Source organism: Chionomys nivalis, chromosome 10 (assembly GCF_950005125.1).
Source record: "Chionomys nivalis chromosome 10, mChiNiv1.1, whole genome shotgun sequence".
Taxonomy (NCBI): Eukaryota; Metazoa; Chordata; class Mammalia; order Rodentia; family Cricetidae; genus Chionomys; species Chionomys nivalis.
This window is the reverse complement of record NC_080095.1, coordinates 54,378,935-54,393,790: the sequence shown is the minus strand read 5'-3', so window position 1 is coordinate 54,393,790 and position 14,856 is coordinate 54,378,935. Positions and strand designations below refer to the sequence as shown.

The 14,856-nt window shown below is 38.2% G+C and overlaps 1 protein-coding gene across 2 annotated transcripts in view; it reads right to left on the bottom strand.

Moving 5' to 3' along the window:
• Sos2 (SOS Ras/Rho guanine nucleotide exchange factor 2) overlaps positions 1–14,856 on the bottom strand; it is a 92,046-nt gene that overhangs the window by 30,142 nt on the left and 47,048 nt on the right. The window contains exons 8-12 of one of the 2 annotated variants that reach the window (XM_057782643.1): positions 14,689–14,787; positions 3,486–3,613; positions 2,088–2,743; positions 1,322–1,403; positions 127–249 (exon numbers count right to left, since the gene is read on the bottom strand). In XM_057782643.1, coding sequence (XP_057638626.1) covers positions 127–249; positions 1,322–1,403; positions 2,088–2,743; positions 3,486–3,613; positions 14,689–14,787 — 1,088 coding nt within the window. The remainder of the gene's footprint in view (positions 1–126; positions 250–1,321; positions 1,404–2,087; positions 2,744–3,485; positions 3,614–14,688; positions 14,788–14,856) is intronic. The other variant, XM_057782644.1, reaches the window with a different exon arrangement.

Here is a 14,856-nt window from a genome sequence, read left to right as displayed (position 1 = left end):
CTTTAAAGAGAAAGAGGGAAACTTGGCTGAAATAAGTTAAAGACAGAAGGATTTGAACTAAGAGCTAAGAACTTGTGTATGAACTATATAATAAAGTACTTTAAAGCTGTAATATTCGGGTCAAACCTGAGTTGCACAGGTTGGACGTATTCCTTGCGAAATCTTTTCAGATCTGCACTGATGGGCTGCTCGCCTTTCTCTAGTGCCAATTTGTCTGCCTCAGTAGGTTCTGGTTCCGGAATCTCAAACCTGAGAATAAAATCAAGAGAAGAAAAACGTGTTCATATATAAACGAGAGAGACTTTGGCTACATCAGGAAGAGGTTTTGGCTAAGCGATCCTTCTTCCATCATCATGTAGGAAGTAGGAAGCACAGCTACTGCGTCACCCACCCTGAGGGAAGCCCGCACATAAGAAATCTTCTGCTGTTTGGTGCCAAGGTTTGTATTCTTTTTTTAAGAATTTATTTTTATTATTACTATTAGTACATACCTCTGTGTGTGTTCATAACTGTGTGCATGAGGAAGTGTGTGTGTGTGTGTGTGTGTGTAGGTACCCATGGAGACCAGCGCCATTGGAGTTGGAGTTATAGGTCATGTGGGTTCTCAGGAAAAGCAGCTACTGCTCGCAACCACGGAGCCATCTTTCTAGACCCTGTATTCTTATTCTTATTTTTAAAAGTTTTATAGGTAGCACTGATAAGCACAGAAAAGGTCAACATTTTATATTTTTAACTACAAACGCATTTAAAATGCTACTTAAAAATACAGTAAAAATTTCAGCCTAAATCTTAATATTTAGATACTAGCAATGTAGGAACTGTTGATATTTAGGCTCAATAATACATGATTTTTAAAAATAATAAGAATTATCTTTTAGAGATACATATAGAAATATTTAGATAAAATCTTGGTCTAGAATCTACTTCAAAATAATCCTGGGGGTAGGATGGCTAAATCTATAGAAAATAATGAGATATGTCAACGATTACTGAAGTTAAATGATGGATAAAAGGGCTTAGTCTTCTATTTAACCTTGTATATATATTTTTTATAACAAGTCTATTGCAAAAGTAAAAGGTAAATAAACATCTGTAAGAAACAAAATTAACTTTACTGAAATAAAATTTTCACTACTGAAGCTTGTTTTTCCTGTTTCCCACTTAAAACCCAATTGCATGCTGGAGCGCGCTCTCACTGGCAGAGGCTCAGGAAGCCTGTTGAAGAGAACAGCAGTGTTGTTGGCTTAACACAAGCAAGCTGCGTTCAAGGACCTCTGCAAAGTACAAAAACGTTAATGTGTGTGAGAGATGTCTTTCTTACCGTTCTATCAGCAAGCTTAGCAATTCCTGTGGTTTACAAAATGAACGATATGTAGTAAGAAAAGTACGAACAAAATTGGGATCTGAAAAACCAGAGCAAAGAATAGATTTCATGTTTAATTTATCCACTTTAATTAACTCTAAGTACCACATTTTCCTTCCTTTCCTTTTTGTTTCCACTTCGGAGCCTCCCAGTGTAGCTTTTTGCCTGACAGATGCAATATTTCTCTCTCTCACCTTCCCTCCCTCCTTCCTCCTTATAAAGACAAGGTCTCGTGTAACCCAGGCTGGCTTCAAAAATTGCTGTGTAGCCAAGGGTGACCTCGAATGCCTTATCTTTCTGTCTCCACTCTACTTCCCAAGTGACTGGCCTAAACCATTTCTTGATAAATGAGAATAAGAAATGTTTCCAATTTTAATTTTACAAATAAACATTTTATGAGCACTTATTAGTCACTGAAATTAATGACACATTTTAGAAACATTTAATTAATTATTTAGTCCTTTTGATTTTTCATTATTTATTTGGGAAGGCACTCCACTCCCACCCATCAACTCTGATATGTTTTTTCTGTCTCGAGTCCCAGACCCTACGAAAGCACTTGCTAGTCTCACATACCTGCACACATGTGATATGTTAACCCAGTCTCACATACCTGCACACATGTGATATGTTAACCCAGTCTCACATACCTGCACACATGTGATATGTTAACCCAGTCTCACATACCTGCACACATGTGATATGTTAACCCAGTCTCACATACCTGCATACATGTGATATGTTAACCTTTCAATTAATTTCACCACAGTTCCTCCTTTAATAATGGGGATTCCACTTCTACTTTGCAAGTTGTCTTCAAAAACAATGTTTTCCTCAGAGTCCTTTACCACAAAGCGATACACGTCTGGACTTGGCAGCCTGAGCGGCTGCTCGTTCTCCTCCTTCAGCAGCACAGAGTCCAGCATTCTGTCCAGAGTACTTCGGTAGTGGAGGGAGATGAGGGCTGCCATCCAATTATTCTTCTCTTCTGCTGACTTAGCAGCAAATATTACACTGTTTTCATCTTTGGAAACTAATTCAAAAGCATGTTTGCATTCACAAGTATCTTCTTTATCACAGATTTGAATTTTCCTCATGACAAACTTCTCTTTTAATCTGTATTCTGCGTTACTACAGCCGGGAAGTCGGGTCTGGCAATGATTAGGTTTACAGCTGATCATCAAGCCATCAAAGAGGAAAATATGTCTTTCGTGTTTAGCACCAATTCTGGTCAATGGCCCCTCCATTATGAATTCATTACAGCACTGTCCAATATCTTTGCCTTCCCACCCATCTATGTTTTTCTGAATTTCATTCATTTTTTTAATAGCCAGATGCTTGCTTCTTAATTGACGATTGTAAAAAAGGCAAACAGGGTCCCTAAAAAAAAAATAAAGAAAGGTTAATTTGGCTTATTAAATTATAGTAATTATGTAATACCAGATCAAATAACAAAAGTATTGCGCTGAGTTGTGGGTCTAGTTAAATGACTGAGTACATGCTTAGCATTAAAAAGCCCTGAGTCTGAATACCCAGCATACAAAAGCTTAAATAACCAAATATTAAACTATATTGCTAACAATTATTTTCTTCTAGCCCTGCCCCTGAATACCAAATGATCCAAGTTCACTACTGTCAAAGTACTGCATTTCTAGAGCCAGAAGAACCAAAATTATAGGGGAAAAAAATCCCACATTGCTTGCAAAAAACAACATAAAATTTCATTAAACATATATTTAAATGAACAAATATGTCCTACAGTATAACAATGGTAATTTTGCAATTTCCTGACTAAAACAAACCAAAAAAGGACAAACATAACTTTTAAAAATGCAGTTAAGGGACTGGAGATGGCTCAGTGGTTAAAAGCACTGACTGCTCTTCCAGAGGTCCTGAGTTCAATTCACAGCAACCACGTGGCCGCTCACAACCATCTGTAATGAGATCTGGTGCCCTCTTCTGGCCTACAGGTAGGATACTGCATGCATTCAAGCACAAATAAATAAATAAGTAAATAAATAAATCTTTAAAAAAAATACAATTAAACCATTCTTGGGGAAAGTGAGCAACACACACAATGAGGAAAACATAAACATTCATATTTGGAACAATCTCAAATTACCCTGGTCGGCGTCTAGGTGAATGCTGCTTGTAAATTCTGTCCATGCTGCCCTGGAGATTCATGAGAGCAGTGATAGCCTGATTCAAACACTCTCTGTCTTCCTGTTCTTCACTACATGCTTTCAACTGCTAAGGAGGAAAAAGATAAAATTACATTGCTTGGTTCTATTCTCAACGTCATTGTAGTTAAAGCAGCAACACATATTTAAAACTTAAATGTATTAATGCACTAGCTTGAATATGCAACGTCTCCCACAGGTTAATGTGTTTGGACACTAAGTTCAAGTTGGTAGCACAGTTTGGGAAAGGCTGTTGACCCACAGAGGGTGGAGCTTTTTGATTGAGGATGCTGTGTCCTTCAACTGTAAACCAGAGTAACCCATTCCTCACTCACTCTGCTCCTTGTCAGATATTTGGACACAGTAAAAAGACTAAAGTGCTTAATAAAGACAGCTATAACTTTGTATAATTATATATACCATCATACTTTCAGCACACAAAACAATTTAAAGTATTTAAAATGTGATGTTTAAGTTATTTTCAGGGTCAGCAAGATGGTTCTGTGTTTAAAGTGCTTGTTGCACAAACCAGATGATGAGTTCAGTCTCCAGAACCCATGTAAAGGTGAAGGAGAGAACCAATTCCACGAAGCTTGTCTTCTGCATATGCTCCATGGCGCCCATACCCTAACTCAACACTATACACCCATGATTAAAAAAAATTTAAAGCTACTTTAATTCACTAATATGAAGGCAGAAAATAAGATTAACTTCTAAAATTATTACATGCTCTTTAATAGTTAAATACTTATGTTCTGGTAATTTCAAAAAGTTTACATATATTCATTATACAATAGATAAATTTTAACACTTTAATGTATAATAAGTTGCATGTAAACAAACATTATAAAGGGTTTTATTGATATACCTTTAATTTTTAAATTATTATATGTACATGGCTGTTTTGTTTACATGTATATCTACACACCATGTGTGCCTGGTGCCCACAGAGACCAGAAGGGGGCATCAGGTGCCCAGGAACTGAAGCCGCAGATGGATGTGAGCCATCACATGGGTACTGGCAACTGAAACCAGATCATCCGCAAGAGGATATTTTTATAACATTAAAGTCCAGCACTCTAGTATCAAGAAATCATGAAAGTCAATATTTTAAATTTTAAGCATCCTTAGAATTAAAGTTTTACAAGTTATTTTTTAATTCTTCAAATTTTGGTTTTATTTAATCTGCTGAAAATTTTCTTTTATATTTCACTCAGAAGAAAAAAACTTTCTCTCAAAAAGAAAAAATACTTTTTAATAAAGTTATTTATATAAGATTATATGCCAATATTTTAAACTTTTTCGATAGAGATCCAAGTATTACATAGATATTATATATGGAAAGTATACAAATATATATTTAAGTAACAACTACGAGAAAATTATCACTTCAAAGAAATTTTGACACTCAAATTTATTTCACAATCTTAATCAGAAAGTCTCCTCCTATTTCTAGAAAGGCTCTCCTGGTATTTCAAGGAGTTCAAAGGTAACTATTTGAATGTTGCTGTAGATCTGGCCCAAACCTTTCAATTGTCCCCTACTTGGAACACAGATATCGGATTTTCCAAGGGTATCTAAAAAAATCTTGCCACCAAAAGATTAACAATGAAAATGACTATATTAGAAGCAGTGCCGGGGCTGGAGAGATGGCTCAGTGGTTAAGAGCACTGCCTGCTCTTCCAAAGGTCCTGAGTTCAATTCCCAGCAACCACATGGTGGCTCACAACCATCTGTAAAGAGGTCTGGTGCCCTCTTCTGGCCTTCAGGCATACACACAGACAGAATATTGTATACAAAAAAAAAAAAAAGTAGTGTCTTAATCTCTAGATTACTAAATAAACACTGAAAAGATAATGAGCGAAATAAACAACCCAAAGTTTGAAAAAGGATCAGGTTTTGTTATTCTGAATTTTAGGTAACCACATAATAAAAGTTATTTACTTTGTCTATATAAAAAACTTCTCAGGCTTAGGAGATGGTCCAGTGGTTAAGAGCACTCACTGGAGGACCCAGGTTTGGTTCCTAGAACCCAATGGCAGCTCACAACCATCTGTAACTCCAGTTCCAGGGGACTCAACACCTTCTTTTTGTTTTGTAGACAATATACTTACATGGTACACAGACATATATACAGGCAAAACACACACATAAAAAGTGAAAATTAAAAAAGATTTCTTATAAAAAGAATCATCTAAGCTCTACATTAAAATATCTTAATAGCTGGTGTAGTGGTGCACACCTTTAATCCCAGCATGCAGGAGGAAAAGACAGGCAGGTTTCTGTGAGTTCAAGACCAGCCTGGCCTATACAGTGAGTTCCAGAATAAGCTGCATAGTGAGATTCCCACCCCCCTCTCTCATATATATTTATCTTAAAGAAGAATGTTGATGGCATAAAATGTCTACTATAGGTTTTTTATTTTTCATTAAAATCTTCAATTATCAGCAGCTGTGAAATTCTACCAAACTTGGAACTACCCTAAATTCAGTTATAAAACTACTAAATTTCTCCTCTCCCTAGTTCTATTCAATTCACATGTTGTCTTTAAACAGTCATACAATAATTACAAGTTTGTCAAGCAGAAAAAAAAGACAGGAGAGTTAGAGTTTCCTGGTAGTGGGAGTATATAAGACAATGGTTGCATGGTACAATCTCAGTTCAATAACTTGCTAACTATTTCTTTGATTTTCAGCACTAAGATAAACGGAGAGACTGTCTGTGGCATTGGGGATGAAACCCAGAGCTTTGCATGTCTAGGTAAGTCTCTGCCGCGGCACATGCATAGCTAAGAGTGAGACCTAAGTGTCAGCTTGATGGAGATCCACGCTGCTTCTCTACAGGATTTGAAAGGATGCATTCCACACTTGTTGAGTAGGCACAGAAATCACCGTGGTGAACCAGCTGCATATGTGTCAAACTCTTCCATGTTTCTGTAGCTTTCTGCGCTGCGCCCTGGCCTCCTCACCCAACTGGTGAATTTGGCCTCCAATACACCACAAAATGCTTCTTAATGTTGAAGTTGCTTTTCAAATAATACCTTTCCTCTTTTACTGTTAATTTACAAGCAATGTTAAATGTATAGAACAGGGCTGGAGAGATGGCTTAGTGGTTAAGAGCATTGCCTGCTCTTCCAAAGGTCCTGAGTTCAATTCCCGGCAACCACATGGTGGCTTACAACCATCTGTAATGAGGTCTGGTGCCCTCTTCTGGTCTGTAGACATATACACAGACAGAATATTGTATACATAATAAATAAATAAATATTTAAAAAAAAAAAAATAAATGTATAGAACAGTTGCAAAAGTAACAAAAAAAAATTCTGAATACTCAAGTTTCTAATTCTAACATTTTGCCCCACCCGTATTCTTTTGTGTGCATACCATCCCCCACCCTACCCACGCCTCTCCTCACAGAGGAGGGGAAACCACTGCTGAATGGCTTTGAAGTACTTCCGGAATATCCTTATATCACAAGTCACTTTCAGAGTAGAGGACAATCCGTGGGAGTCAGTTCTCTCCTTCTACTATGGTCTAATTCCTCAATCCTAGATGACTTGATTTCTTTATGGCTCTGTAACTCATTGATTTACCTTGTCAATACCTACAGTGGGGTGTCCACCAAAAATGAAATGAAATGTTACTCACGTAAGTTGTCACAAGGATTTTTTTTTGTCAGTAATGTTGACAAATTGTTATTCTTGTAGCTAATCATATGACTGTCAACAACTGTGAGCTTGATGGTAGATTGATTCCTAACTCTCTAACATGTATGTATTTGTGTCATTCTTTTTTTCTTTTCTTTTTTTTTTTTTCGAGACAAGGTTTCTCTGTAGTTTTTGGTTCCTGTCCTGGAACTAGCTCTTGTAGACCAGGCTGGCCTTGAATCCACCTGCCTCTGCCTCCCGAGTGCTGGGATTAAAGGCGTGCCCGCCCGGCGAGTTTGAGTCATTCTTTTTTTTTTTACATGTATGTATTTGTATGTACATACATGTATACACACACACATACTTCTTAGACAGACTACTGGCTCATGCTACAAAAAGTGGGAAATAAGAGCTGAGAAAACATCTTACCTTTCTGGAAGGTCCCCTTTGGGAAGACTGACTGCTATGACCTAAGGCTATCAATTTGTGGGGTAGGACAATAACACTTCTCTAGTCTCAAATGAACATAATTATGGGTATGAGATAAGCATTTATTTCTATAGAATGTATATATTTCTAAAATAATCATTCGATCTTAGGGAAATTGAAAAATTACCTTTAAGCGGTGTTCTTTACACCATTAGTATTTCAGCAGTACATCTTAGAATAAGAATGTTCTTTTGTGGAATCAGAACATAGTTCAGATCAACTTCACAAAATTTTACAACAATAAAGCTCTATGATCCTAGATTAGGGATATAGCTCATTGGTAGAGTCCTTGCCTAGCACGCACCACGGCCCAGCACAGCATAAACCATGTGGTAGCACACACCTGTAATCCTAGCACTTGGGCAGTGGGGGCAGAAGAACAGGAGTTCACGTCATTTTCATCTACACAGCAGACCAGCCTGGACTACATAGGACTCTGTCTCAACAAACAAACAACAAAAGGCTCTATTCATCTAGAATACAGCAGTTTTATAAACTGTCTCAGTAATGTCCTTTGAGGAACATTTCCTCTATTACAGGACCTAGTAAGTGCCGCGTTAAGTTGTCAAGTTTATTGTTCCTCTTCATCTGCAGAGTTCCTCGGCATTGGTTTACATGATTCTTCCAAATAAATAACACAGACACAGATAGATAAACTCCTATACAGCCAACCATCTAAGATTTTTTTTTTCTGACTTCCCGGGCAAAGCTGGTTACTTCTATACCAATCATCCTACACGCCTACTGCATTTTGGAAAGTTTGTTCTCAGTTTTAAAGTAGAATCAAAGTGCTAGGTTCCAGAACGGCATTTTCACACACACTTTGTTTGCTCTTCCTCTTTGCTCACTGCCCCCCTGTGCCTGTGCTTCCCCTCTACCAGTCTCCTTCCTAGTCGAGTCGCTGCCTTCTGCTTTCATGCCACATGCATTCTTTGCCATCTATTTCTCCTTCTGTTCTCCCTATGTTAAGACCTTCTTCCCTTTTCAGGAGCCACTTTTATGACTTACATCCATGCCTTGTTCCTACATATATAAAAATTAAAATCCAACACTGACATGTGAGAGAGAACATGGTACGAGCCTGGGCTATTTCACTTAAGATAATAATTAATTTCCAATTCTGTTTCCCTGCAAATGTCATGATTTCATTTTTATTCATAGCTTAGTAAAAATTCATTGTGTGAATATATATGTGTTACATTTTTATGCTTATCAGCTTATCAACATATGAATGGATTATTAAGCACTTATTCTAATTACTTCTTTGATATCTAAATTCTTCATTAAATTATAATAAAGCCCTTAAACAATAGAGATACACCTTTTTTGTCCATTTTTAGTATAATATGGTTAGTACCCAATAGGCAGTTGTCAAAAGTAATCAGGATTGTGTGTGTGATACTCAAATCTTTTGTGTTTATACACAAAAACTGAATACTTTTTAGTTCTCTGTTCATGACCTTTTATTTGTTTATTTAATCTTTATTACAACTCAACGAGATATGAAGTATCATAACATATGTGCATAGATCAGACAAGGTATGTGCAGAAAAGTCAGGTCATTTGTCCTATAGGAGCAGCAAAGCTAGTCAAACCAGGAGCTCTCACCTCAAGTGCCTTGTGCCTCTCTACAATGAGAGCAGACTGAACTGTGCAAAACACTGGTCTGTGCCTAAATTTGGTGATCAGTTAAAAACCAAACAAAACTCCTTCCACTGAACACACAGTGAGTGGCTGGGATACAGCTCAGGATCGAGCACTTGCCTAGCAAGGGCCAATCTCTGATCTCCAGCCGTGCTCCTCGTCCCACGAATGCACAGACACCTGCACAGCTGCAGCTGAGCAAAGGCTGCTCGCCATGGTAACCACTGAATCCAAGTGGAAGGAGTTCATCTGGGTTCTAGGGTGAAAGGTAAAAGTTATTTCCTAAAGAAACTCAATATTGGCTAACCTTTCTTAATGAATCTCACTAAGTTATTAATAATGTATCTTAATATTAAACTTTATAGACCTCTTGAAGAGAATTTTTATTCTGCTGATAAATTTCAAGGAAATGTCCAAGGACTAAAAGACTGTTATTTGACTTTGAATAAATCAGATCTGAAAGGAGTCAGGTGGTGATAGAACACACCTTTAATTCCAGCACTCAGGAGAATCTCTGAGTTCAAGGCAAGTCTGATCTACAGAGCTACACACACACACACACACACACACACACTTTCAAAAAAAAAAACCAACAAACAATCAAAAAATCGTATCTGAAATGAGTTATCTGTGAAGAGGAAACTTAAACTGAAAAGATGCCTCCTTCAGATTGGCCCTGTAGGCAAGTCTGCAGGACATTTTCTGGATGACTGACATCTCACTGTGTGTGGTGCATGTCTGAGCAGGTCATCTTGGGTGCTGTAAGAAAGCAGACTGAGCAAGCCATGGGGACGATCGAGTAAGCAGTGTTCCTCCATGGCCTCTACTTCAGTTTCTGCCTTAAGTACCTGCCTGATTCCCTCAGTGGTGGAACTGCTACTTGCAAATGCAGAATAAAATAAACCCCTTCCTTCCCAAGGGGTTTTTGATCAGTGTCTTATCACACAGAAACATAACTAAGACAGTATCACTTATAATAAAGGATATATATGCCAGTGTGGTGGTGAACACCTTCATCCCAACACTTGGGAGGCAGAGGCAGGCAGATGTCTGAGTTTGAGAACAGAATAGTCTACAGACTGAGTTCCAGGACAGTCAGGGATACATAGAGAAACCCCGTCTTGAAAACCCAAAATTTTAAAAAAAGGCATACATAAATTTTTATTTGACTATAGTAATTATAAAAGTTGTTTATAAATTGAGAAGTGAACTTTTGCATAAAGACTGAAGTATATCTTAAGAAAAAAAATCTAAAACATAGTCTTTTTATTTTATTTATTTATTTTTTTTGGTTTTTCAAGACAGGGTTTCTCTGTGGTTTTGGAGCCTGTCCTGGAACTAGCTCTTGTAGACCAGGCTGGTCTCAAACTCACAGAGATCCGCCTGCCTCTGCCTCCCAAGTGCTGGGATTAAAGGCGTGCGCCACCACCGCCTGGCAACATAGTCTTTTTAAAAACTACTAAAAGTACCTAAAATTGGGGCTGGAGAGATGGCTCAGCCATTCAGAGCACTAGCTGCTCTTCCATAGGACTCAGGCTTAATTCCCAGCACCCACATATGGCAGGTCACAACTGTCTGTAACTCAGCCCCAGGGGATCCAACAGCTTCTTCTGGTGCCTGTGGGCACAAGGCAAACTCATGGTACACAGACATAGATACAGGCTAAAGCACCTATACTCAAAAAATAAAATTTAAAAACCCTAAAATTTATCTCCGCAAAACAAGTGGTTTGGTAACAACCCCAATGTGTTTTAAGATAGGGAACCACAGATGGCATGCTATAATTTATCACTATGTAGTTTTCCAACTCTGCTTTATCATAAACCTAATTTTGAAAAATAAATTGCAGATAATATTTCTATTATGTTCACTAGTATGGGTATATCACGAAACAGATACTTCTCTCAGACTGCTTCCTGCCCCTAAAGGCATGTAACACTCTTGAATTGACAATCTCCCCTGCGTCCTTAGCGTTCTTGAGCCAAAGCGAGCTTAAAATGCAGTGGAGCTTATCATGGAATAGAGTTGAGTTAAAATAATATCATAAAAATGTCACCCACATACTGATAGAGAATGTTTGAAAACAGATCTGTTTAGGGGTTGGTAATATATACAGAACTCTTACCACAAAAACAACCTGACTAATTAATGAACAAAGGATGTAAACAGATATTTTTTTTTCTAAAGAGGTGCAGAAATGGCTAACAATAACATGGAAAATAGTCAGTATATATAATCCTTAGGAAAATCCACAGTAACCAAAAGATGAGTGTCTACTGAAAACTGGATTTAAAGCTTGGTATATACAATAATACTATCATCTCTCACGGCTGTGTTTCTAGGCGTCACTGACAATGTGCCACATAGTTTTCTTCTGTTGTTACTAATATTTTGTAATTTATCCTTTCCTGGTTGGCAGTGTTTTGCTGTCTGAAATCACAGATGACAGATGTTTACTTATTCTGTGTACACGTATGGATGTGAGAGTCCACACACGTGTGGAGGGCAGAGGCAGCTTGTAGGAATCAGCTATCTCCGTCTCCATGTGGGTCCTGGGGACCAAACTCAGGTTGTCAGGTTGATGGCACACACCTTTACCCTTCACATAGCTCTTGGTACACGTCTGCATGCAATGTTCTCGAGCCGTGGTTCTCAACCTTCCTAATTGTGCAACCCCTTAATATAGTTACATGCTGAAGTGACCTCAACCATAAAATTATTTCATTGTACCTCATAATTATAATTTTTCTACTGTTATGAATCATAGTGTAAATATCTGATATGTGACCCCCAAGGGGGTGAGACCCACAGGTTGAGAACCACCGAGTATGTACTCATAGTAAAACTGTCTTAGTGCGCACATCTTCACATTTAGTAATGTCACACTATTTTCCAAAGCCGGCTGTATAGTTTACACTACTACCAGAATATATATTATCTCATTTTGCCTTTTCTGCTTGTTTTCAGAGTTTCAAATAGGTCATCTGATGCACAGATTATGGTTGTGGGTTTTTTTTGTTTCCTGACTTCTAAGAGCTTGGAAGTGCAGTTACTGGCCTTTGAAGGACCTTTTCTTATGAGTCATTCAGACCTTTTGTGGTCTGAAGTGTCCCCTTTCGGGGACCTGCTTTCCATTCCAGGTTCCTATTTGTTCTGACTGCTGTTGTGGGTTAATTCAAACTAAAGATCCTGAGCTGGTAGCTTCGTCAATCAGACAGTGGTTCCCGTGCGTTGTCACTCTTGAAGCTTTAGAGCCCTCACCATGAAGAGCTTTCTGCTCATGTCAGGGCCTCAGACGGCGGAGAGAAAGATGGAGCTTGGCTGGCAGTTCTCATTCTCTCCCCTGGTTTCCCCAACTCCAGACAGCATGTAAGCATTTCTGCCTATTTCCACTGTTTTCCTTTTGCAAATATATCCCAATGTAACTTACTCAATAAAATTTTCTAATTTTTCTTTATTGCTCTTCAAGTGAATCATCTTTCTGCTTGATTGTTTATGCCTGCCTTTAGGACCCTCTTTATTGCTGCAGACTGAATGTTCTATGCCTGCCTATTGGGGCAATTGCTTGTTTAGAGTTTGTCCATTGACCCCACAGTTAATAATACCGGGATAATGGTTAGACTAATTCTACAGTGTCTTTTAGATATCTATGCCAAAAATTTACTTGGTAATTTCTAGTGAACATGTACATCAAGAATACATTTTATAGTATCTCGTTATCCATTAAGTGAGTTCATCATTTTTTGTGCACAAATAGATGACATTAGTTTCATCCTTGGAGACTAATTAATACATAAAGTACTTGGGAAGCAGAGGCAGGTGGATCTCTGTGAGCCCAAGGCCAGCATGGTCTACACAGTGAGTTCCAGGACAGCCAGGGCTGTTACATAAAGAAACCTTGTCTCAAAAAACAAAAAACAAACAAACAAACAAACAAAAAACAAAAACCAAAACAAAGAGGTGAAGCTTCAGTAGTTCTATCATTACTTCACAGCTGACATTTTAACGTCCTTTTCTCTCTCCAGCCTGGCTGGATGCCTGCAAGGCTGCCTTCATTACCACTGTGCACCTAAGAGCATGACAAATTGGACTATGACAGCTCGGCTCACCTGAAGGTCACTTCTGCTACAATTAATCACTAAAGTCCCCTTAGCCAATGTGACTAAGACTAGGGGCCAGTCAGAAAATTAAAACAGAGAGTTATTATTTATGCTGCATGCCGGGAATCTCAGCCCTTTGGTGGTTAAGGCAGAAAGATCAGGACTTCAAGGATATCATCAGATACACAATGAGTTCAAGGCCAGGTTGGGCTACACAAAATCCTGTCTATAACAAAAAGAAAACCAATTTACTCATGCTTTCATTTATCCTCTCCCTCCATCTTTCTGATACATGCACATACACAATTGTGTGTGGGTATATACACTAAGAGATGAAGAACATCATCTCCATGAGGACTTCAAAGTGATTTTCTCAGACTAGAGAGAGAGATGGCTCAGACATTAAGAGCATTTGCTTGTAGAAGACCTAGGTTCAGTTCCTAGCCAGTTCCCACATGACCATCTGGAATTCCAGTCCCAGGGAGCTTATGCCCTCTTCTAGTCTCCCAGGCACTAAGCACACATGTGGCATATATACATACATGCAAAAAACCCACTTATACATAGAAAATAAAAATGGTTTTCTTAATAAGATAAAACTAGATGAAAACTTTGAACAATGTTATAGATAAAATTATCGCTTCTATAAGATAGGTCAGCATTCCAACAGGCAGAAATAACTGTACTCTGTGGGCTCAAAACAAAAGAGAGGACATGAAAAGGGGAGAGGGAAGTGCTGGGAATGCCTGGGGGGATGGGAGGAGGAGGATATGTGAATTTAATCAAGATACATTGTTTACATATAAGAAATAGTCACATAATAAAAGATATTCTGTAATAATTCTAAAATTAAAACTAATTTTTTTTCAAAGATTGGTACAGTGGATCTCCAAAAATTAGTTTTAAAGAGCAAATACTGTTCCATTAAGGCAGATAATTTGAGAGTCCATGTTACAAACTGACACAAGAATAAACTTTTATCTGTCTACACATGAAGACGATGTGATGAGGAGTAACGCATGGTTTTTTCCAAGACCTTGGGACAGAAGATGGAAAGGTTAGCATGTATCCTTCTGGGTTCTTGTGCTTGTTGGCAGGCCAGGGCTTCACATGATGGGCAAGGATTCTACCACTGTGTTCCATCCCTAGCCCTAGGCTACTACATTTTTATGAGAAAAAAATATTAGGAATAATAAAATCAAATAGAAATTTTGGTTTTAGGATTTATAAATCTAATGACTTTGTCAGAGGAAGCTTTTGCCTTACCTTTAACAACTCGAAGTAATGCCAACAATGATACACCGGCACCAGCATAAGACGTGGCAGGACGTAACGAACAGCCTCCTTAAAGCCGTCAGCGATGGACTGCAAAGTGAAAAGACACAGCGTAGCTCTGAGACCAGGGACACAGCTGTGCCTAAGGGAGACAGCCCA